Raw genomic sequence first — 24827 nt, 5'->3', positions numbered from 1 at the left:
CACTGCAGATGAAAATGGCAGGCCATTTGGTGGCACTGGCCAAGACATTGCTTCCTACACACTTATTTCTTCGCCCCTGCCTTAATCCCATTTGGTTTTATTGCTATGCCTGGGGTTCGGGTTAGGGTTAGGTTTGAGAAAACTGCAAAGTCCAGAGCTCCAGGATCACTGCAGCTGAAAATGGCCGACCCAGGTCAGGGTGGCACTGGCATAACGTTTCTCCCAACACACTTTTTCCTTGGTGCCTTTCTTAATCCCATGTGTCTTTTATTTCTCCGCCTATGGTTAGGGTTAGGGTTTGGGCTTATTAAAGCACAAAGCTTCGAGCTCCGGGGACACATTGAAAATGGCAAGCAAAGGCCAGGGCGGCACTGGGCAAAACTTGGCTCCCAACACACTTCTTCCTTGGTGCCTGTCTTAATCCCATGTGGTTTTATTGTAAGAAATGGAATTTCACAGAACAAGGCTTAGTGTCCTAATGGAAATTTTGCAAAATGTTATTCGAAATACCTCTGGTTATTTCTTTATTTCAGGTGCAATTATGAGTGTCTCAGACTTCAAAGTCATGCTTACAGGAGATGTTTCTGTGATTTAAAACAGATTCAGTCCTGTAGGACCCAGTCTTGCAAAGACTTACAGGTGTGCTTTATTTATGTGCTCTGCGTAGCTCCATTCAAGTCAGTGACATCTTGAAGTGACAATACAGGAATTGTAAGAACTCACCCAGAAGTAAGAATTTGCGGAACTGGGCCTGACATCTTTTTATTATGTAGCAGAAAAAAATGCTTGAAGTCAATGGTTTAAGGCCATGAAGAGAGTATTAAGAATAAATAAATTAGGGAAGCCCAGCACCAGCATAGTGCTGCCTGGACAAAATTTTTCATACATGTCCACAAATGAGCACCCTCACTGTACAGAGCCTCGAGCGATTTCTGTTGTCAGGACAAAAGATGGAAAACTGCATTATTGCTTTTTAAGCTTTTGCTGTGTTATCTATGTAAGTGCCCAATTCAAAACAGTATGATAGGCACATAGTTAACCCTTGAATGCTTTGAAACTTGGAGAGACATTGGAATTTTGAGCATCAAATGTTCCCTGAAATAAAACACAAAATCCTCGTGTATTAATTGTATTTACTGTGCCATTACAAGCAACTTAACTTTTTTTTCCCCCCACATTCCACCTTGTTCTGAATTAGACATTCCAAGATATGCCTAGGAGAGGGGAAAAAAATCATGGATAGCATCCATCTTGCTGTATGACCTTACTTCAGGAAGAAATTCAGGCACATGTTGAAGAAAGCTCCTGGACAGAGCAGCAGTTAAACAGGTGCTTTACTTGCACTTAATTCAAGATTTAAATATGTTTAAAATTACATGCATGTGCAAGTAAGAGCAGTGTGTGGAGTCCTCAGGGAATAGTAGCTCTCTTGAACAATTCTTAACTGATTACAAATGCTCCTCTTAGAGGTTTTCAGAAGTTACCAGAGTAAAAACTTTGTAATGTAGAGTCATTAAAAGAAAAGAAACTGTGTGTTTTTCAAGGGAATGGTTGTCAGCTCTCTTATGATTGTTCTGGAGATTACCACTTCAAAAAAACTAACAAAATGGTTATTGGATTTAAAAGGTATTCTCTGTAAGTAAATGTCACGTTTAAATACTTCAGCTATTATGTTTGTGTTTGCATTACTGTAGGGATTTAAATGGTACCATTTGCATATTTTATCCAATTCTCTAATGTTCACTTAGTGAGTTAAAATTAAGATAAGTTATGTAAATGAAACAGCTTGCTGGCTGTGGATAAGCTGATTTAAACTGCTGTACCTGGAGTAAAAGTAATGCACTTGGGGGAAGACACATTCACAGTGTGCTTTGTTTGTGAAAGTAGAATGTTTAATCCCAAGTAAATTTTAGTTTGAAATCAAAACAGAAGTAGAAAGATAGGAAACACAGAAATATGGTTAAGACTGACATCTTTGCCTTGGGGGGGGAATGCTAGGAATGTATGTTTAGTCATGTCAGGTGTGGGGATGTGCATGCAAATAGTTTTTACTATATAACATTCTCTCAGTATTTGTATTTATGTGCCTCTAACACACCCCACATGTTTTTAGATTTTAATTGCATGGAGTTCTCCTCCCCCTTCTCTTCATGCAGTGTGCACAGCTTTTTCTTCTGACAGTATGAAGTACCTTTCCTTGTTGTCCTTAAGGGAGGTCTAGCCAGACCAGGAATGGCTGGCAATGCTTGGCCTGTGGCGATCACATGTTCCTCTCCGATAGTCTTCCTAGGAATCTGTTCTTTCACCTTCAGATTTCTCCTTTGAAGTTTTGGCAGTGATTGACTTTTGGCCCCCTGAGTTGCTGTTTTATTTTTAAATACTCACCTAGCCTGCATTTTTTGGTACTAAGCATCTTCCACAGGTCTGATCTACCTGTCTGTCATTTTCATGGATCTTAAGGGGGACCATTGCTGGCCATCCCTCTACAACCTGGAGGGATGTGACCAATTACTACCCTCACATCTACTTAACTCGACATCTTTTCCTCTTTGCAAAATACTTTGTTGCTTTTCTTTATTTGTCCACCTTTGGCTCATTGGCCACCAAATAGCTGCTGAGTTTTCTTTTTCTGTGAGTATGTGTGTTAAGATAAATTTGTTGCATATTGTTGCCACATTTTTCAGCTAAGTCGGCCTTCTTTACACATCTAGAGTAAATGTGTAATCAGTTTAAGAGCTGTTAAAAAACTGCTACAAGGGTGTTCCTTTGAGTTGTGTTAGGTCGCCATGAGGATCCCTGGTTAGTTTTATATGCTAATAGTCCCCGAGCTGGGGATTTTTAACTTTTGTGTGGATTTTCTGTGATTAGAAATGGAAATAATCTTAAAAGCTGCATGGAAGCTTAAAATGAGATGTTTATGTAATGCTATTCTACTTATGGTGCAGCAGGTCAGCATGTTCTACAGCAGCCTCTCCATTTGTGTAAACCCTGAGTACAGTACAGAAGGATAGATTGCAGTTGTAGATTGCAGGTAGGTGGAAGTATCGATAAGAAAAGAAAAGTTAGGGAGCATGCAGATATAAAAGACACCAATCTGTTGTAGCCATTGCCCCTTAAACTCTCTTTCCCTGCCTCCTTCCTTCCCTCCTCACAGATTTTCTTAGCAAACGGGAGGGCAGAACAACTTTCTAAATGCACTGTAAGAGGTTCCTTTTTTTCCCCATCCCATGGGGGAGAGTGAATGAGGGGCTGTGTGGGGTGTAGCTGCTGGACAAGGTTAAACCACAACAAATTGTTAGTCACAAGGTATGTGTTGCATCGTAAATGATAAAACGAACTATTATATTTCTTCTATCATCTGGCTTAATAATGCTTTTCACAGGATTCTCTCTCACACTTAAATGTTCATGTAGCTTTTTGTAATCAAATGAGTACTCCTCTGTGTTAAAACATAGGAGAAGTATAGAGAAGTTAGATTCTAAACTACCAGCTTGCTCTAAAATAAGCAAAATGCATCTTTGCAGCAATGAGGGTTCTGACTTGGTTCTTTTGCAAGACAGTTTTGGTTATCAGAGTATTTTGGTAATCAGAGAGCACAAAGTGCCTGGTCTTGAGCCAGGCTCTGCCCCTGGCTGCACACTGAGTTGCCTATTGCTTGTATGCAGGCCTGCCAGTGTATGCACAATTACATCACATGGATATGGTGTGCATGGATAATAAGGTAGCAAATACTTTTTTTCCCTGATGTGTTCCGTAATGTAGTAATGGCTTTTTCACAATATTTTTCTGTGTGAAAAATACAGGAGCTTACAGAATTGCTCTTCACACTATTCAAGAGAAATGACTCAACATCTATCAATCCTTAATAACCACTTTAAAACTGCCAGTGGGATTGCCAGTGGAGGCAAGACCATGCAATCTGAGAGTGGTTACTGCCCTTGTGACAAGCAATGACAGCCAGCTGCCTGTCCATGTTCTTATGGCACTAGCAGGGAAGGAGAGAGGCATTGCTTTCTGCTTTCCATTTCTCCTCTGGGCAGGGAGGCAGACTCTCCACAGTACTGGAGGGGAAGGTCAAAGTGTTAGTAAAGATTTTATTATTCCTTTTGGCTTCTGTCCTTCTTCAAACAGGTCTTCACATAGTGGGTTTTCAGTTGCACATTTGCCATCAGCCTCACTAGAAGCTAAAACTTCACTAACCTTGAACATTAATCAGCATTACGAGTTATTGCTGCTCAATTATCTAGCTGCTGTTGTTAAAAACTAAAAATCAGAAAATAGCCTGTTTTTCTCTGCACAGTAAGCTGAAAGCCCTTCAGGCCAACCTAAACTGAGCTGCATGCAATTGGAAACAAATGAGTTGATGCTGCTGAGCTCTTCCTGGCAATGCCAGTGCCAGTGGAGGCTGCCTGTGCTGACAAGATGGCTGGAGTGTCAGCACAGGGAAGGGGACTGTACAGAAACCTGGAGCTACCTCTGCAGTAAAAGCTACCTTTTGTGCCATGCATTTAACCCAGGGTCCTGTGGGGTCAGCAGAAAGGTTTCTTTGGGGATTGAAGTTAGATCTTTGTCACAGAGATGTGTCTTTTTGATAGTGTCTGGGTTACATCTGCCCCGTTTCAGAGAAGAGCTCAGCTGATTGGAGCATGGTGCTAATAGAGCCAACCAAGGTTGTGGATTTGATCCCATATGGGCCATTCACTAAAGAGTTGGACTTGATGGTCCTTGTGGGTCCCGGACTATTCTGTGATTCTGTGAATTGACAGACATGAGTCAGGTGGGAATTAGTTCCCTAAATGTACAGCAGACAGAGAGCTTTGCTGAGCGTGGCAGGGCTGGCAGCATCCTGGTTTGGGCTCCTCCAGGTGCAGCTCTGTGAAACAAGGTACTGCCACGCCTGCGAGGGGAGCTGGTAATGGAATGGGCCCTGCTTAAAAAATAAACCGATCAGCCTTTAAAAAAGGAGAGGAAAGGTGTTGGGAAAATCTGTCCTAAGAGTACTGAGCTGCTTAGTCTTTCAAGTCTGTAATCCTTTGTGTAGCAGGAATTTGCTGAAGCGGCATTCAGTGGCTCTGCTCTCTTTACCCTACCTGCCACAGCCCTGCAGGAAACTCTCTGCTTGCAGACTGCTAAGATAAACGTCTCTGCCATTAGATTAATTGATTGCAATTGCAAGTGTCTGTTATTGCTACACTGTTCAAACATAGGAAGGGGAGAGAGGAGAAAAGCACAGCATAAATAGAAACTATTGATCTTAATTTCTATTTATTTTCATATGCTTAGTGAAAAAGCACACCTATACTGAAAAACATGTAATCAGATGTTCCCTGTAGCAGGCTGATGTAAAAAGGTGTATTGATGTTATGCTACAAAAGAATTTGGAGCATTTGACAGTTGTTTTTTTAATTACTTTTTTGTTTACCCTTTATTTATGTTCATCACCGTATTTTACCCCATTATTTATTTTCTTCCTTCCTAAGATTAGGAATAAAGAAGTATGTTAATTTCTCTTTTAAATTTTTAAGCAAATATTTATCTCTGAATATGAAAACTGATAACCAGAGATAAAAATGTCACTGGAAAAAAATTTCTTAAATTATCTTAGCAAGTAGGAATAGTCTCAAATATGAGTGCAGCATGTCATGCCAAAGGAATGACAGCTGAGGAGAGCTGTCACTGGTGGTTCTCAGATACCACATCTCCTTCCTGGTACCCATGAGCTGGATGGTGACTCCCCTGCCTGATGGGCTTCTTCAAAGTGTTGACAGAAATATGCAACTCTTTCAGACAAAGTCTGGCCAGTGGTCATGCCTTAATCAGAAAATGATGGGAGTGGTTGTAGCTCTTCAGGCTAGAAGTGAAATGACCCACAAAATAGTGTCAGCTTTCAGAATCTCATTGCTTCCAGTGTTTTTTCTGAAGGAGCACTGCTTTCTGGACACTTACAGACATGAATTAATGACTAAGGTTCTGACTCCTGGATTCAGTTTAAATGCAGAATATAATTGCATGCAGAGTGCTTCATACAGGTTTCCAGGCTTTTTTTGGTACATGTGCTCCAAAGGTCATTAGACAGACATGATCCTGAGAGTGTAACAGAAGAACCAGATAGGAAATAGTCAAAGTTCACATAATTTTTAATGAAATATTTAAAAAGAAAGAGATTGCAAGCTTTTAGTAATAAAGTATGTTTGCATGCATCTACATTTCTGACAAATGGGAAACAGTCTATGGGTTGTGACTATATATGACTTTATATAATGTTTTAATTTTTTTTGTTAAGAATCTTATAATTTAAATTCACATGAAAATTACAGGTAATTTCTGTAGTTGACTCAGAACTATTCCAGTTTAAAAAAATCAGAATATTTGCTGTTTGCAGTTTTGAGAATATAGTTTGTGCTGTATATTTGCCTAATGCAGAGTTCCCAGGACCACAAAATTGTCCTTTTGCCAAATGGTACATGCACATATTTAATGGAGTGGTCTACAGCTTTACAGAAAGTAGGGCAAGCTCTGTATGTAGAGCATGTCAGGTAGTTTTTCAGATTTTTTTTATGCTACAAATGGACACATTTGTTCTGTGGTGGATGTTTTTCTGAGATTTTTGTGAAATGTCTAACAGCATTGCTTATCTGTTGTTTCACCTACAGGTACATTTATGTTCCAATGGGAGGATCTCAGTCCAGTTTGCTTGGAACACTATTATCTACAGCCCTCACTTTTGCCTTCGTAAGCTACTGGCATGGAGGACAGAGTTATTTGTGGTACTGGGGTGCACTTAATTGGCTTGGAGTAATTGTGGAAAATGGCACCAAGAGGATACTTTCCATTTCACTTATTCAAGATTTAATTGTAAGTTGAATTGCTCTCCATTTCATATTCTTGTTTCCTGGCTCCATGCTCATCTGAAGTTCCCGGTTACTAGTTTGATTTAACCAAGATCAAAAGTCATGAATAACAGATAGAGTTAGCATTCCCTTGTCCACCCTCCAGTATCTGAGGTAATAACTAGTTCATATCACTAGAATTTTTCAAAGTAGCAGCAAAGCAGATGGTGAAATATGCATGGTCTTAAAAGCTTCCTCTGCAGTCCTACAGTAAGCAAATGCTTGTCACGTTGTATATGGATGAACAGAAGCCAGTTTTAACATTTGTATTCTGATTTCACTCAGGATGGCCTTAAAATATTCATCTTCACTAAAATTAGGAGTGTATATTTCTAACCATGTGTTTCCTGGACAAATGTGTGTGTAGCAGCTGCTTGCATCTGGGAACAAGCTTACACTGGGAAATCTTATGCCACTAAAGAGCCAAGTAAAGATAACATTATTTTGCCTTGAAATCCTCTGATATTTTCATTTTACTTACACTTTTGACCTTCATGCTGTAATTTCGAAAGGAAAAAATTGACTTTGATGAGCAATTTGATGCAAAAAGCACTATTTTAATTTTGATGGTCATTTTAATCTTCAGGTTTGCTCACCACTAAATCCCAATCTTCTAATAACTGTTTGTAAGAGTAAATAATTCATGTCTTGCTTCCTTACTAGTGATAATTGCACAGAATTCGTACTCCTATATATTGCTGTTTTGGTGGAAACTCACTCTGGAGCCTGATGAAGTCCTGATGATCAAGGAATGATGTTTGTTGTCCATCCTACCCATTTTGGTTTTCTATGATGTGGCATCCTGTGTGTGGCAGCTGATACAGCTCAGTAATTTAATAGCCAGTGCTACCTTATATCACCCAATTGTCCATCACTGCAATTTCAGTGATAGTCTGGAAGCAGATTTTTACCTTCCTAGAGAATGAGTTTATCAGATCCATTAATCTTCCCTCCCTCTAGGGTGACACCGAGCTTCACCATCTGACCAGCTGCATATGTTTGTCTCTGGACTGGAAGACAGCATAATTTTTTAGGCATCCAGCTGTAGGAGGAAATGAAAGTGTAGGGGCTTTTTGTGTCTGATGTCACTGTATTAGAAATTTTAATAGAACTCCAGGGAATTAAGTGCTTAATATCATAGAAATTATCATAGAAATTTTAATGACAATGGCATAATAAAGGTGGGGTTATATATGTTGGATTAATTTCTAACACGTAGTTCTAATTATAGTTAACTGATGCTGGCCGTAGGGTTATTTTTTGTCTAAATTAAATCCCTAACCAAGTGCATTTTACCCCTTTCCTCCACTTTGTTTTCCTCCAGTGTTATTAAAGGCCTCTCCAGTGTCTTCCATGTCTCCTTTGTTTCTCATTTCTATTTGGAAATATAGTTGTAGACCTTCTTTAGAAGACCCTTTCACATCTTTTCCTGAAATAATTCTGAAGCCAGTATTTTTAATATGCATAGTTTTGGCACCTACATTAGTGCATGAGGCAGATCTCACTGCAGTTGTGACTGAGTCATTTTTTTGCCTTGTGCCTTGAAGATTTCTCTACAACAACATGAGCTGCAAACCACCCATTATTGCTCTCTCCTCACTCTTCTAACTCCCATTTTCTTCTTGAATGCTGAGACTGGGGATCAGATGAGTAGTTGGACTTTGCATTTTCCTTATCAAGGGGTGGAGTGATATGACATTCTCTGAGATGTACCACATTTAAAAGAAACTGAAAATTTCCCAGTGCCCTGTATAAATTTCCTTTGTCCCCTTTTAATCTGTTTTTTGGAAGGATCCCTATAATCCTATCTCAGTGAGGGTGTGCTGCAAACCTAAACACTGTGATGTTGAAGACCTTCTTCTGGGGTATGGGTTTTTTACTTGAATTTCATCTGTTGACAAGCTGAAATCCTTTGCATTCTTGTGCTTCGCTCGGTTGCTGTGTTGGCTCTTGAGGGCTATTTTTGAAAAGGAAAGTCTATTTTTGTCTTCAGAAGAGCAGATGAGTGTCTGAAAAAATACAGAGCACAGGTTTATGCTTTTTTTTAACCCATTCTGTTCACCAAAGCTCCTCATGTATTATTCTTAAAGTTGAGATGCATAATTCAGTTGAGCAGGAGGTGTTTAATTAGTAAAATAGAAAAAAATCTAGAGGTATAAGTTGAATTTTAATTCTACTCTGTTTTTAAGATTGATCACTAAGAGTAACAAGAATGGTGTGAAAACTGCCTTTTTTTTTTTGTCCTCACACTATATTGCCTCAATTCTCTTGCAAAAGGAAGATTTAAAAACTAAATAGAACATATTCAGGTCTCATCTTTCCCTGAATCCTTGTGCTGACTAAAAATATATATGTATGTATCTCCTATATTTATGCAGATTTTATGGTAGTTTCAGTCTCAACACTTGAAACCTAGTGCAATATGAGGAAATAACACTTTTGTAGCAGTCTGACAGGTTTTAAATATCATCTCACGCGTACTGAGCTAGAATGAACAAAGCAGTATGGTCATTATTTATGAGAAGTAAAATCAGCATGTAAACAAATATGTACTGAAAACAGTAAATTCCCTGACCCAAAAAATTGGTTCTGGAACTTTAAATTTGAACTGGTTTCAAAGCAGTGCCTGGCTTCCTGAGTTCAGCTCTAGAAGAGCTGATGCTCCTTCTTACATTCTTTTCAGCTTACACTGTTCTGAACTTTCACGTTTGAGTGATTTGTGTGAGGAGAAGATATCTCCACGTCTTTTTTCCCTCTAGAGATTATTTGTTAGTTCTCAGTAAAGTACAGCTGAATGAATTCCTATTGTCTTCAGTTAAACGTTATGTATAAAACAACAATAAATGCTAGGCTTTATAAAATAGGGCAGATCTGGGAACTTCATATTAAACAGGAGAAGTTTCATTGTGTTTTTGTCAGATCTTTTTTTCTTTTTCAGGTGATATTTAGATCTGTACTAAGCAAAGTAGTGCTTTGCTTCACTGTTTCTATATTACTTTCATACAGATGAACAGACTCAAGTAGTAACACGTTTGAAATCAATGACAGAATTTGTATTGACTTTTAATAAACAATGTGTCTGATTTATGAAAGAAAAGGCTAATGGCTAACATTCTCCCAGTGATTTAAGTTTTTCCTTCTTTTTCCTTAAGGAAAACGAGATAGAGATCTATAAAAAAAAATTAGATGCTGGTACAAAAATAGATTTAGAATGAGTTAAACCTTAGAGTAGCTGGCAACACCTTTAAATCAATGGATTTTTGAAAAAGAAATACTTGGAAATCATCCAAAAGGAAGATGTAGCAAGGGGAGTGAAGCTGGCAGATTGATAAAATGAATGTTTTAATCTACATTGAAATAGCAACATTTATCTTTTTAGTTCTTTAGTTAAGTGAAAACATTTCATTCGGTCTAGTGAGAATTTTTTAATTGGGACATAAAGATCTCTCTTCTCAAAATCATACTATGATGAATTTCTAGTTTAAGATCTTATTTTTAGATCTATTTGGTAAGAAACTAAATCCGCAATAAACAATTCATTTTGAGAAACCAACTAATTTGAAGCATGGCATATTTTAAATTTTTACTATCCTTGTAAGTGTTTCGGTTTTTTAAAGTGTAGAATACTTTGATTTCTACATTTTCATTTATGGCTGCAGTGAGGTACTAATTAAGTCCATTTCGATGTGCTGTTACTGCCTACCTGGCCCCCCTTTGCAAAAGGGGAAGTATTTTATATGAGGTCCATGTTTTTGCTTAGTGATTTAGATTAGACTTCATTAGTGTGTTACATTATTCTTTTCCCCAGAGGAATGAACTCCATACATTTGTCTCTGTAGTTAAAAGATCACCATTATTTTGTGCACCAAAGATGGGATCAGTGACAACTGGTATCCTCAGCTTTCTAAGAACAGAATTTTAGATGACTTTCATAGTTTCGGTGTGGTGAGGAGTTTTTTGTCTGTTTTTTTTTTGTTCTCTGCCTAATTTTGATTGCCCTATTTGTTCTGCTAGGTGGATTAAAATTTCTACAGTTATTCATAATAAGTTATGCATTGTACAGTGATCCTGCAGACAGCTGGTGTGGAGCATGGAAAGGTTCTGACTGGTTAGCCTGGTGTCTGGGCTGTGGTTCCACAGGGCATTAAGCTGGACTAAAAGCTCATTGCTGTTGAAGGGGGGAAGATTTAATTTATCTTTCCTCCCTTCTTTTCAGTCTCACCACTTCCTCCTCCTCACACCTTCCTGCTGGAATCTTTGCTCAGCTGATCTGGCTCTTTATCCCAGCAGAAAGCTCTACTTCCTTGGATTATTTTATTGCTAGATGCTTTGACTCATGGAGAGGAATCTGAAAAGTACCCAAAGCAGTACAGTGTAAGAGAAAAAAGCCAAGGAAAGGGAACGGAAGAGGAGGAGCTCAGCTGCTTGGAACCTCCTGCTTGTAACTGTGCATAAACAGTGTGGGGTAGCAGACTGAACCTCTGTGTTTTAAGAGCAGTGAGGCAAAGAAGCCAATTGGGTTCTGCTGCATTAATTACTCAGGCTATGCTAGGGCACACGTTCAGCCTAACCAAGATGAAAGTGCCTGTGAATTTCACAGCCATGTCCCATATACATTGAAAAATGAGTAATTACTTCCTTTAAATGTCAGAATTTCTTTTTGCAAGTTTAACTCACTTTAAGCTACCATGAGACAAGTAAAGTTTCCTTCTTCAGTAGAGACAAGATCTGACCAAACATTACTAAGTCATGCAAGGGAGGTATGTTTGTTGACCACCTTGCAAGATTAAATCTTCAATAAGACCTTTGCAATAAATAAAGACCCTAACAGCTGTTCTTCAGCATGCACTGGGCTTTGATCTTCCTCTTACTTCATTTGGTGGAAAAAGTATTTATATCACTTGTTTACTATTGTCAAGGCAGTCTGGCCTTTTCTTTTTTCCAGTAGTTTTGTATAATCCATACATGTTTTTATTGCAGCATGGTAAGTTGGTTAAGTGACAAGCATTGCCAATGATACTTTCTTCATAACATTTTTATGTACTTGCTGTAGAATCGTGTTGAGTTTGTTGCTTCACTTTCTAAGAATGAACAAGTGCCCTTAATCAGACTTATTCTCTAATGCAGAATTGGTTTTTGAGACTAGGTACCAACCATAATGTCAAAACCCAGAATAGGGGAAGGGGCTTGCCACCCACTCCCTACTCCCCACCCCGACCTTGAGTTCAGCCGTATCATTGCTCTAACCAGAAATCTTTACTATCCAAAGTAGGCATACTCTGACTCAAAATCAGTGGAAACTTCCTCTTCTAGATGTGAGCATTAGTCAAGGCAGGTTTGCGACAACTGGTCTTTGATTTGGTTTTAGAAGCAGCAATCTGTGTCAAGGTGCTGTTTTGTACTGAGATGCTGAATGACCATCAAAGGTCAATATGAGTTGGCTGATGTATCCTAGTCCATCCAGTGACTTCTAGCTTTGCTAACAATAGTTCTGAGTCAAGCAATTCTTGCCATGTTTCTGCTTTTGCTTGATTTTATTTTCTTCGCTCTTCTCCACCCTCCTGTTGGAAGGGTTTGTTTGTCTTCATGGATGTAAATCCCGTAACATTTTGAGTGCCCCGCTAAAATGTGCTCACTCAGTCACACACTTGCATTGTGACACTGGTCTTCTTTGCTGAGGGAACTTCTCATCTCAAACTCGGTAACTGTAGCGGGTTGGGTTTGTAACGGGCCAGAGACACCAATTTAGTGTAGTGGTTTGGTCCAAGATACTCATTACTGTTTATCTTCTGTGAGATAAGAATTAGGAGAAATGCAAAGCAGGCACCAAACTTGAAAGAATATAAAGAAGTTTATTAACAGACCTAAAAGAAGGAAAAAAAATTATACCACACCTTCAGAACTTTTCTCCTTCCTCCCCCCTTCCTCCCTTCTCCCACTGACAATGTAAAAAGACAACCCTTAAGATATTCAGTCTGTTTACCACTTCCATAATAACCTTGTTCAGTCGATTTAGGAAGAGGAGTCTCTCTTGCTCACGCTATGAACACATTATCACAGCGAGACAGCCTCCCAGGTTGGTTCTCTGCTCACATGTGAGTCTCTTCCCCCAACTTGCAGCTTTTCCCACAACTGTTTTCGAGGGTACACTCTTGAAGGTTTTTGGGTTACAATTTTAAGGTTGAGCCGTTCAGAAACAAAAGTTCTCTTCACCCGTCTCTGGGAGCATTTAATCTCTAAGAACAGAGGCCCTTCTCCTTTCCTGGGAGCAAAGGATCTTCCTCATCTTCATCGTTAGGACTATCTCTGGGAGCATCTCTAGGAACTGAGGTTTTCTCCTTTCCCATGTGGAGCAAAAGTCCTCATCGCTTCCATCTCTCCCTGTCCAAACTTCTCATGAAATTACAGCCGCTTCAGCATCTGCCTATCTCAGCGCAGGTGCTTTTGCTCACAAGTACAAGTTGAACATTCCACCCCCCATATCTTAATGAAATTACAACGGGATACTCTGATATATCATAGCTTCACAACAGAATTTCAGCTTTAAGCATCTCCTCTTTCTCTTCCCTCAGGTTTTCAGCTCTTCACAGCACTAAAAGGGTTAATCTCACCTAGGCCTTGCAGCTGGAATGTGGCTTATCGAAGTGGAGAGGGGGGGGGAGCCAAGCCGCTCCGACTGCCCACAGCAGGGCTGTGGGGGGGTTCTGTGGGTGGATCAGGGCCCATCGGCTCCAGGATGGCCGTGGCCCGGCCCAGCCTGGCCCGAGCAGGGCCTGGGCCGGGCCCATTGGCCCCCACATGGGGCCCGCAGCCACCTGTCCCAGCGCCAGAAACGACAGAGAAAATCTCCCTCAGGGTTTCTATTCTTAAGTGTGCATCACAGAGGGGTCACAACTTTAAGTGGCTCAAAGAATTGTCCATATTCAAACTGGCCAGCTGATAGGTTCTGTCAGGCCATAGAGGAAGCTGTAAGCACTCCTTTGCGAGAACATCACTTCTGAGACTATACTAGCTAACCCATGACAGTAACAAAGACTGAAAATGTAGTAGAGGGACAAGCATAGGCAATATGATACAGACTTCTGTGTGGTGAATGACAAAGATGACTGCAGAAATATTTCTGAAATAGCATTCTATTGTTTCCTACCTTTTAAGGCTTTTTTTTTTTTTTTTTTTGTCTAATCTGTGCAAGAAATACTATTTTTGATGGCAGAAGTGGAGAAACCATTGTGATTTTTCTGGGATGATTACTGCTCTGCTCCAGACCACAATGTCAGGTGGGAAGCCCCTGGCATAGCTGCTTGGCTATCATAAAAAAAACCCATTTCTCCCACCTACTAGCATTATTTACTTCCTCTTCCATTTTGGAGACATTGGGCAGTTTCTGGTACTCAGTCAGTAATGCTGTTTGAGAAGCAAATAAATCATGCTCCAGTGTGAAAACAAGGCAGAATGATGCTGGTTATGTGCTTCTTTGTTACTGTTACATGAATACAGCCTCCCACTGTGGTTTGCCTCAAAAATTAGTCCAGGCAATAGATGCCAGCAATTACAGAAACATGAGTTAAAGTCCTGAGGAGTGGTTGCACTCTGGTTTTTCTGCTCTGCCTTGAGCTACAGAACCTTGCTGCAGGGAAAGCATGGTCTTTATTTGTTTAGAGTGTTTCTCCATAGGGATTATTACTGTGTATTATTTATTTGATAACAGTCATAAGGGGCAAGATCAAAATTCAGCACTAATGAGTGGTGAAGTTAGATCCCTTCCCAACTGGATTACAATTTAAAAGGTAGAAAAGTTAAAATGTGGATGAGGGAACTGAGAGAATCAGAACAGGCAGAATGAGAACCCAAAGAATAAAAACAGGGATGTCAAGGACTTGGACACAGAGAAGAATGCACAAATCTCTCCATCACTGAGAGCTGAGACACGTTTATAGGAGTATGTACACTGCCATTACTTGGCTAAATTCCCTGCTTTAAGCATAAACCAGAAAAGAGGATGGTGCATTTCAGGGCTGTTTGTTTTGCACTTTTCTCAAGCTGCTACTTAAAACAGAATAAATAGGCAGTTTTTTGAGAGTGAAGAGTTAAATGTAGAAGTACAGAAATTTACTTGTGTGTATGTCAAACTTTCACACATGCATCTGTAAGTGTAGTGGATACATACGAGCTGGTAGGAGGCTTTCTTCAAACAGAAGGGGGAGTTGGCTGTTTGCTGAGAGATGCTATAAATGTAGATCTTTTGGAAAATCTAAAAATGAAATGGTGCTAGTGCAAGACAGCGTTTTGTTGAGTGAATGTTTAGTAAGACATCAATAGAGAAGATGAGTATCTTCTCAAATACTATATATAGCATTTATTCCTAAATTCAGAATCAAGTTCTATTTGTGAAAATAGATCTTAACTGACAGCTGCTTGATTTTAATTGTGTGGTCCTCTTTTTATAGGAGTTATGTAGGGAATTACAGGTTGTTTGCATCATCCTGTCTCTTGGAAAAATGCTGTCAGTTCCTGCTTTCATGTGTGAACCTTCCTGGAGCTAATTTTTACTTTTGCTTTGGAAGGAAAGTATATACCTTGAAAAGAAATGGGGTATGACCTCAAGCCACAGTTCAGGTTGGGTAGAAGGGAGGGAAAACTGCAAGCAAAATGAAATGCCAGAAAAATGAAGGAAAGTGAAGTAAAGGGGATGTTTCTGGGCTAGAGTTAGGTGAAGAACAGAACAAACAGGAATGATTGCCATGATTAATGAAGGATAGAGTGTATGTTGGTGGGGAAGTAAATTTGTTCTTCTATTTGGTGTGGAAGTTGTTGATGAATAAGATCTGGTAGCAAATCTTGTTCACTTTCCTCTTGCAGGCCTTTTCTTATCTTAGTACTGTTGCAGCCCTGGGGATTCCACAGTTTCTTTTAGATTATTCCATAAGGTAATATTTTGTACATGTGTTCAACCAGAATTCTTTATTTTTGTTGCTCTTCTGTTCTGTGGTACAGTCTCTACTCCTACTCTGTTGAACATCTGTCCCTCAGCTTCAGAGTGCAGGAATGTGTACCATATTGAGATGTCAGCCTCTCATGAGCTGCCTTTCCCTGGCTCCTGCTAATCTTCAGGCATAACTTCTGCTATCATTAATGAGCACGTGTAGTCCCTCCCTTGGTTTCTGCAGTCTCCCAAACACACTTTTGTCACTATGACCCATTGCCCACTGACAATGTGTATTAACAAACATAAGATGTTCCATTGCTTGGACCCAACCCATCTTTATTTCTACTGCTCACTTTAAAAATTAAATAAATTGACATTTTGTTTGGCAGAGCTTTGTCACAATTTTCAGCCTTTCCTCCGTCCCATCTGCTCCCCCAGCTGCTCAGTCACACCCTGCCCTCCATTTTCAGTGCGCCGAACTGCAGATAGATAAAATAGCCGGTAACTGTTAGTCAGGATGTGTCGCCTCCCTTCCCACTGTCCCATCTGCTCCTCGCTCTCTTTCAGCTTTTCACCCATGCTCCTGTTTTTTTGCTGTTCCGTTATTTTTGGCAAATGGCTGCATTGCGGATGACCCAGATTCAGGGAATGCATTGGGGTGTTTGCTCTTGTGGTGATATGGTGATTCCTGGGGTTCAGGGCTAGGCATTGAAGATTTGGCTTGTCATTTACCTGAGCACATTTTCTAAAAGAAAGCACTTGAGGAGGGCTGGCACCTTTAAGATTGGCTGGGTGGTATCCTATGCTCCTGTAGGAAAGTATAGAAATTATGAGAGGGGCTTATTCTTTAGCTGGGGTACAATGGAGGGTGAAAACTGAAGCTCAGAAAATTGAACTGGTAAAAGGAACTTCAGCAACTGATTTGAGGTTTTTTCAAAGCACTTTGCTGATATGCATAAGAACACCACCTGTAACCCTCCTGTACTGTGCAACTTTACCCACAAACATTTTACCCGTCCATCTCCTTCCCCCAAAAGTCCTTGTAAACCCTAAATAAAAGACCATTGCAAAAAACATTTAAATTAGTTTTTGTGATGTAAAGATGAGTCAACACTGCATCAGGTTTTAAGCATTGTCTAATGAAAACCTTGAGGAAATTAAAAGAATGGAAGTGTAGCAAGCACACTTAGTCTCCTCTCATACACTAGGACAGGCAATGAAAGATAATGCAGGACTAGGTATTATTTTCATGGTAGTTAATTTGCTTGATTTCTTCAACACAACAAATAGTGCAGTTTCTATATCTTATTTGGCTGATAGGTTTGAGTGGGATAGAATGAAGTCTGTAGAACAGATTGTAATAAAATATTGTATGCTTTTAAAAAAAGAAAACTCTTCTAAAAATTTCTCCATGTTATCGTGATCCTTAAAAATCAAAGGCAGATGAAAATAGTATTATATAATTTCTAGTTCTGCAGTTCGTAGTATCAAGTATGTTTCATGTCACTCTGGTCATAGTATCTGATAGTCTTCTTCCACAGTGCATATGTTCACATAAGAAATAATTCAGCTGCTTCTCCAATTTTATCATAACACTCTTGTTTTGCCATGTGCTTGGATCATCAATTCTCTGGATGGGTAGTTCATAAAGATATAAATGTGAGTCTCTGTTTTACTCCATGAAGACAGACTCTTGCTTAAATTGCAGGAATTTAATTCCTTTATATGGGACTTGTTAAAGTATTTTTAGTATAAGCAAGCTTGATAACGTCACTGACTTTATGTAGAAGTTTTCTTTAATCTGTCCCAGAACAGCTCTATAACTGAGATGTTTTGCAAATGCAGCACACGTAGATGTTTTCCATCTTATGAGCGTTTGCCAAGAAGTTACCAGCTAATGTCTGTCAGGGGAGACTTCCTGCCACTTGTCACTCTGTCATCAGGCTGAGTTTACAGCATGGTAGAAAACATGCGCTCCTGTTTCTGAGCCCTCCCTAACTCAGCGTGATGCTTGTGACCTGCTCCCAGAACAAGCCACTGCAGCTGGATTCAGCAGCCCTCTCAATAACGAGCCACTGGGACATGCCAAATCACCAAGGTGCCATGACTGTTGCTAGAAAAAGTTAAAGAGTGGTTGATTTAGGAAAATGCAGAATTGCTTCCCTGATAAAATACTGAGGGATCTATTTCTGTAGAAAAACTGCAGTGTGATACTGTCTATAGGACTGCCTAGTTTTGACTGCTGTACAGAATCCAGTCTTAGGTGTCTCCTCAACTTTATAGAATCATAGAATAGGTTGAGTTGGAAGGGACCTTAAAGATCTTCTAGTTCCCACCCCCTGCCGTGGGCAGGGACACTTTCTACTAGATCAGGTTGCTCAGAGCTCCATCCAGCCTGGCCTTGAACACTTCCAGGGATGGGGCATCCACAGCTTCTCTGGGCAACCAGTGCCTCACCCCCCTCACAGCAAAGAATCTAAAGCTACGCTCTTTCCATTTGAAGCCACTCTTTCTTGTCCTGTCACTACATGTGACTTGTCCTGTCACTACCAGCTTCCATCTGGAAGGCTGGAGTACTTATTCTGGCCAGTCTTCCCCACAGCATTTTTTTCTGTTGCTGGCTAGCTCAGAGGAGTAATACATTTACCTGGACCCTCATTTAAATCTTTCCATGCCATTCAGTGATATCATTATGAACAGTCCTGTAAAAATGCAAATTTACTGTTGGTAGCTTTAACTGACATGAGAGAGAAGTCCTTTTAAATTCTGCTCTGCTGCCTGAAGCCACTTCTCCTGCCATGTTTGTGTATTTTGCACTCATAGTGGTGTAATTACCTTGCGTAGCAAATTAAATAAGTATTTTCTCTCTAACTCAAAATTCCACCATATCCTTTACCTTGACTCTTAATTCTGTTAAATCCCAATGATCTGTTCTGGTGTGTGTTGTCCTTCATCAGCTTTCTCAAGAGACAACCATTATACAAGCTTCCTATTTCTGGCTTGGTTTTCTCTTCGAGGCTAAATGTGACATGCATGTACAACTGGAAATGGATTTAGGAATGGAAATATTTGTACCATGCGATTTCTTTTCATGCCCATCTTCCTCCTCCACTCTCAAACACATAGATTTACTTGTAAAGGTACCCCACTACATGATAGTGCTATTTCTTTTTGTAAGATGGCTAAGAAGGCTCAGTTGAGAAAAGTTTGACGACAGCCAATTTTGCTACCAAATTTTGCAGACCCAACAATGTGCAGAGGGAAGTTTTTCCCAACATCTGGCAAAAATGTCTGAGGCTGATCTTCATTTAGAGCAGGAATGGGTTTGGAATAATAACCCAAACTCCATTCGGTTCCAGGAAAGATTGCTGAGCCAATGTTTTATAAATTGCCTTCTGTGTCATGCTGCATGCATTTGGGCTGAGCATCTTGACAGTATGTCTAGTTTTTTAAGTGCTACAGTTCATTTATTTCACAATGTGTGGGGAGGTGGGGATGCTGGTGATTACTACAAGTATGGTAAAGTATTGATGTGAGGTTACAAGATGGAGCATTGAGGAGGGATGCAAATCAGGGTTTCAGCCAGGCAGCCATGGCTTCATTGTCATTTTAACACAAGATGCTCTTTTGCCACTCTATCTTCTGGCTGTATTTCCAACAAGAAAGAGGACAGAGAAAGAGGAGAGAGAAAGAGATGGCAGTAAAATCCAGAGAAACACCAGAAATCCATAGCAGTTGTTTATATTGCTGTAATGAAACATATTATTAGAAGCATTAAATGGCATAATGGAGAGTTGTGGGTGTGGAGGTTGTTTTTAAATTTTGCTTTGATGTAAACAACTTGCTGTACATTCACAAAATCTACAAGCTTGTAGATATTTAAATAAAAAATGTTGTTATGGGTTATCTAGACCAGGTTTACCCTTTTTTTCATTGCTAAATAATGCTTCCAGTGTATTAATTTTAGCACAATACCTGCTCGGGTACTTTCACAGTTAGCTCATTCTAGATGGCTTGAGATGTTTAAAGAAAGTTTTCTTTTTTACTTTCTTGGCAGCTGAGTAAAATCTGCATTGACATCAAGGACTGTCAGGAAAATGTGTACTGCTTTTTGGATCAATGCCTAGCAAAGCTAATGGAAATTAGCTACAGCAAAACCCAGTGAAGATTCAGTGATTGTCTAAACTGTGTGTCATAAACTGCTCCTTTATACCTTATAAATGGCTAAGGGCTTTTATGGTCTATACTACATTTAACTTGCCTTGTTTAACGTGCAGCACTTTTGTAAAAGGTGATGTACTATATGTGACAGTATATTTTTTTAGTAACTGTATTCATTTTAAAAAAAGGTAGCAGAGCTTTCTTAGCTATTTATGTTATTTTTGTAATACTGCTCTGGGGTTTTTTTTACTGGTGGAAAACAGGCAAACTTTAGAAATTTACCAAGTCTGATCAGTACCTTGATGGAAAATGCAGTTAGACACCCGTTGTCTGATGGGTTGTCCATCTCCAGCTCTTCTGCTTTAGCAGAAGATTTTTTCCCCTTTCTTAATTAAAACTGTTTTTGCTTAGAGTTGACAAGCTTGATAGAAAAGGGAGAGTGAAAGGTAGATCTGATGATAGACAATGCCCTATTTGAGCTGCAGGTTAATCAGAATTAATTAGCATGATGTAAGAAGAGGGTAAGTTTGGTGACTCAACAAAGAAATTCAAGCTAGCATGATCATAACTTCTTATTTAAACTTCGCTGTTAACATGGATTTCGTAGCAAGATTTCAAATGTTTTCTCTGTGTGCTTACACTTACACATTCTGAAAAGGCATACATTTTTCATGGGTGGGACCATACATTCAAACTATGCATTTCAGGAAGAGACAAACTTAAGCTGTCCTCTATGTGTGTGTGAACAGAAGGAGAATGTATTGGATATCCTTGGATAGCTTTGGAGGTGCGAAGTACTAGAAAAGGAGAAAGTTCTTTCACTAACATAACTGTGTCTGTGAATATTTATGTAATTGTTATATTCTCTACCTCTCTCCTATCATGCCCTAGTTTTCATCCAGAATTTTCAGAGAAGAATCTCAGTCTCTGTTTTCATGCATGACTGTTTTTCATAGCGTTGTATGGAAGATTGGCTATTCTCTACTGTATGTGCAGGCTGATATGGAGCACTTGTCCTTAAACCTTATCTGTCCTCATTTTTGTGCTTACTCAGACTGACTCATACACTAGATATAGTCCTGACCAGGGCTAACGTTCAATTTCCCAGAGATTACTTTGCAGTAATATGTTGAAATTGTATTTCTATGCCTGTAACTGTCATTTATTTGAAGATTTGTCACTTTATAATCTAGCAGTTGAAACATTTGTTTTGATGCTTACAGAATGAGCAATTTAATTGTCTAGAAATGTATTTTTAGGTCTGTTTTGAGCACGTGTTTATGTTGTTTCAGGTATCTGAGTATGAATTCTGGTCTGCCTGTAGCTATTAAAGATTAATTACTGCTTTTTTTTTTTTTTTTTTTTTTTTTGATGCTACAGTCACAAGTCTTTATTTCCTGCAATGTCACTGTTTATGACATAAAGGCTGAGCAGCCCCTGATACTTTCCTTAGTTTCCATGCCCTGGAAAATGCTCATCACTTCACACAAAGCATTCAATCTTCTGTAAATTCAAGCACTGTGTACAGAGGCTTTCAGCCTGGGGGCACAATGTACAAGATATTTTTCCTCGTGTAGTAATGAGACAATATTTCTTGGTGAAGTGCTGTAATGTTCTTTAAAATTTCTTCTAGCAACTGCATAATGAAGGAAGCTAAAATTTCCTTCTCCTTCTTTTGCCATCTTCTTGCAGTCTCCATGCTGCACTCACACCTCAGGTGACACAGGTTCAGAAAAATGTAAAATAATATATGGTTGAGACAGACCTATTTTATTTGTATTGTTAGGACAACAGTACCAAAATCTGGATAATTATACTTTGTGAACATGAGCAGTAACATTTGCACTGGAAAAAAAGTTTAGGATTGCATGTGTATGTGAATCTTTTTTTAGAGTTACCTGTTTGTTAAGACTTACTGCTATAACCAGTTCTGATCTAATTCTAGAATCTTTCATTAATGTCTTATTAATCAACGAAAGGATTAATGACTTCTGAAGTTGTTTCAGAACTTCTGTTCAGAAGATGCTGTCTTCTGTGTACTGAAGTGCTTTACTCTATACTGGAACCTATTGGAAGTATCACCCACCCTAGAAGCAAAAATTCATCAAGGAGGATATTTTGTAAATAATAATTAATCCATTGAATATATAGAACTGTGTCCAGTTCTGGGCTCCCCACAAAAGGGGCATGGACATGCTGGAGTGAGTCCAGCCAAGGGACTGATAATAAAGGGACTGAAGCCTCTGCCATAAGAGGAGAAGCTGAGAGAGCTGGGACTGTTCAGCCTGGAGGAGAGAAGGCTCAGGGGAATCTTACCTGTCTGTATAAATACCCAACCGTAGGGGGGAAGAAATCAAAGGCAGGCTTTTCGCAGTGGTATTCAGTGACAGGACAAAAGGCAGGGGGCACAGACTGAAATCCAATTTAAACATAAAAATATCCCTTTTATTGTGAGGCTTGCCCAGCAAGGTTGGGCAGTCTTCGTCACTGGAGATATTCAAAACCCAAACAGATACAGGCCTGAGCAGCCTTCTGTAGCTGACCCTACTTTGATCTTTCTAAGTAACCTCCAGAGGTCCCTTCCAGCCATAGCTATGATTCAAGACTGCTTTTAATCAGGAAGTCTTACTCTAACTTAAATGGCATTGGTGAGAGGTTCTGTTAGATATTTTAAAATCTTTGGGATGCGTTCCATAAGGATTTGAACTTCTGTATGAAAGTTGTTTTTTGTAATGGCAGTGTCTTTTTCTAATGCTGCTTGAAAATTTGCAGGGCTTGTTAACTTCATCTGCACCTTTTGTTTTGCTCCTCAGGAGCATTTCTTCTCGCCAAGATTTCGTCGTCGACTTCATGCTGTCCTAGCATCTGTTAGCACTTCAATGCTGATTTTATCAAATCTAATATTTCTTGGAGGAAATCAAGTTGGAAAAATCTACTGGAACAGGATCTTTATGGAAGGCAAGTTTATTTTTATGTGCTTTCTAGGTAACAGAACGTTCCAAATGTTACCTTGGGTGGGCTGAGCCAGGTTCTTCTCTCAGTGCACTAACTGGGAGTTAATTTTTTTCTGGTCAAAACTATCAAAAATCTGAGAAAATTTAAATAACTATGCAGGCTGTGTGACTACAAACAAACATTGCCTTTCTCCCATTCAAGTCTAGAAGGGGGGCTGTCAGGCTTCTCTGTCACGTGAAATCATTGAAGATCAAGTAAGGAATGCATGACAAGTTACCAGGTTGATTTTTTCCCCCAAACTGCATTTCACACACATCAGTAAGAATAGGCATACTAAAGCCAACCCCGTAGATTCTGTGGAAGGTTAGTGGATAAGATCTGCATGATACAGCATAATTGAGCAATTAATGGCTTTTTTTGTAGTGAATGTGATTTCAGTTTGGGGACCTGCTCACTATTGATGACAAGGGTGGGGACAGGGGAGCTTGGGTGACAGTATCAGCCTGTGGTGTTGCTGAATAAGCAGTATGGGATGCTGTGCTCTGAGCTGACTCAGGAGACAAGTGGAGCTTTGGTTTTTTTGCCAGAAGTCAGCATAAGTAGGATCAGTTTTCTTTTTAGGTTCTTACTGCTGCCAGTCAAATTAAGATCTTTTAGGGGAATATTTCTTCCTCATGAGGGAGGTACTAATAGGCCTAGAAGTGCTCTCCTGCAAGGACCACTACTGTCTATTGCAGTGTTTTCTCCTCTTGTTCCTTTCAATGGCTTAGAAATCAGCTCTGGAGTTCCAAGACCCTACTTAAGTATCCCATAATAGTGAAAGTCTTAAAGGGTGAGTTATGTACATGAGTAGAAAATTTATCTTCTGAACTAAAGGAAAAGACCATTCAAAGAGCTTGAAGAAAGGAACATTTTTAGCATGAAATATAGTGAAGCTTTTTGTTAATACTGGACAGGAAAGAAGGAGTACTAGTTTTTACTCTTTAAAGCATAGAATACTTGTTTTCTGTTTTTTTGAAAGGCTTTGTTTTTTCTTAAATTGTTTCCTTCCAGTTACCTGGCTGATAGTAGAAAATGAGCTGAGAGAAGAAGATTGAAATTTAGACATCTCTTCTTATTTATTTTTAAAAAAAAAAGGACTAGTGAAATTGTCTATCTCAGGCTTATAGCTCCATACAAATTATTTTTGTAATGCAATCCATATATTATAAATGGAGAAAGTATGCCTTCCTTGTCGGAAAGGTTAGAAGTTATGCTGGGGTTTGCAACTGACAAAGAACAATGTTTTATCAAGTATAATAGTATTTAATTAAACCAGATGAATTATTGATTGTTTTTCTAGGTTTTGGGGAGGAGGGGCTGTTAATATTTCTTTGATCTATTCCTCCTGCAGTTGAATACATAGAGTTACTTAAGGATTAGTTGTCTAAGACAGGAATAGGAAATTAGTTTAGTCATTCGCATCTTTGTTTCCATGATGTTTTAATCAAATTAACTTTATTTTTAGAACATGAGAGCTTTTGCTTAGTGTAGCTCATACTCCACTAGTAGAACTCTCAGTGTTTAGCTTTATGAGCTTTATATGCCTGTATTATTTGATCACTCAGATGACCGTGAGCGTATTCTTTAATTGCATTGTTGTTCTGACAACTCTCATGTACAAACTGAAACATCCACTAAAATTTTATTACATCTACACACCTGATCCACTGTGGAACAAATAGGGTGAACTCTGGTATCAATCCAGGCTGGGGGATGAACAGATGAAGAGCAGCCCTGCTGAGGACTTGGGGGTGCTGGTGAATGTAAAGCTGGACATGACCCGGCAATGTGCACTGGCAGCCCAGAAAGCCAAACGGGTTCTGGGCTACATGAAAAGGACCCCAAGGAAGGGG

General features: G+C 39.4%; 1 protein-coding gene across 5 annotated transcripts in view; it reads left to right on the top strand.

Annotated features, from left to right (window-relative positions):
* The window catches only part of HHAT (hedgehog acyltransferase), a 151506-nt gene that overhangs the window by 70143 nt on the left and 56536 nt on the right, over nt 1-24827 (top strand). For 3 of the 5 annotated variants that reach the window (XM_042051432.1, XM_042051433.1, XM_042051428.1), the window contains 2 exons: nt 6654-6855; nt 22791-22935. In XM_042051432.1, coding sequence (XP_041907366.1) covers nt 6654-6855; nt 22791-22935 — 347 coding nt within the window. Of the gene's footprint in view, nt 1-6653; nt 6856-7850; nt 12654-22790; nt 22936-24827 lie in introns of those variants that run through there. The other 2 variants (XM_042051429.1, XM_042051430.1) reach the window with 2 other exon arrangements.

Source organism: Corvus kubaryi, unplaced genomic scaffold, assembly GCF_017639235.1.
Source record: "Corvus kubaryi isolate FWS band 111438036 unplaced genomic scaffold, C.kubaryi_AGA036_p1.0 76, whole genome shotgun sequence".
Classification (NCBI taxonomy): Eukaryota; Metazoa; Chordata; class Aves; order Passeriformes; family Corvidae; genus Corvus; species Corvus kubaryi.
This window is presented reverse-complemented; position numbering and strand designations above follow the sequence as displayed.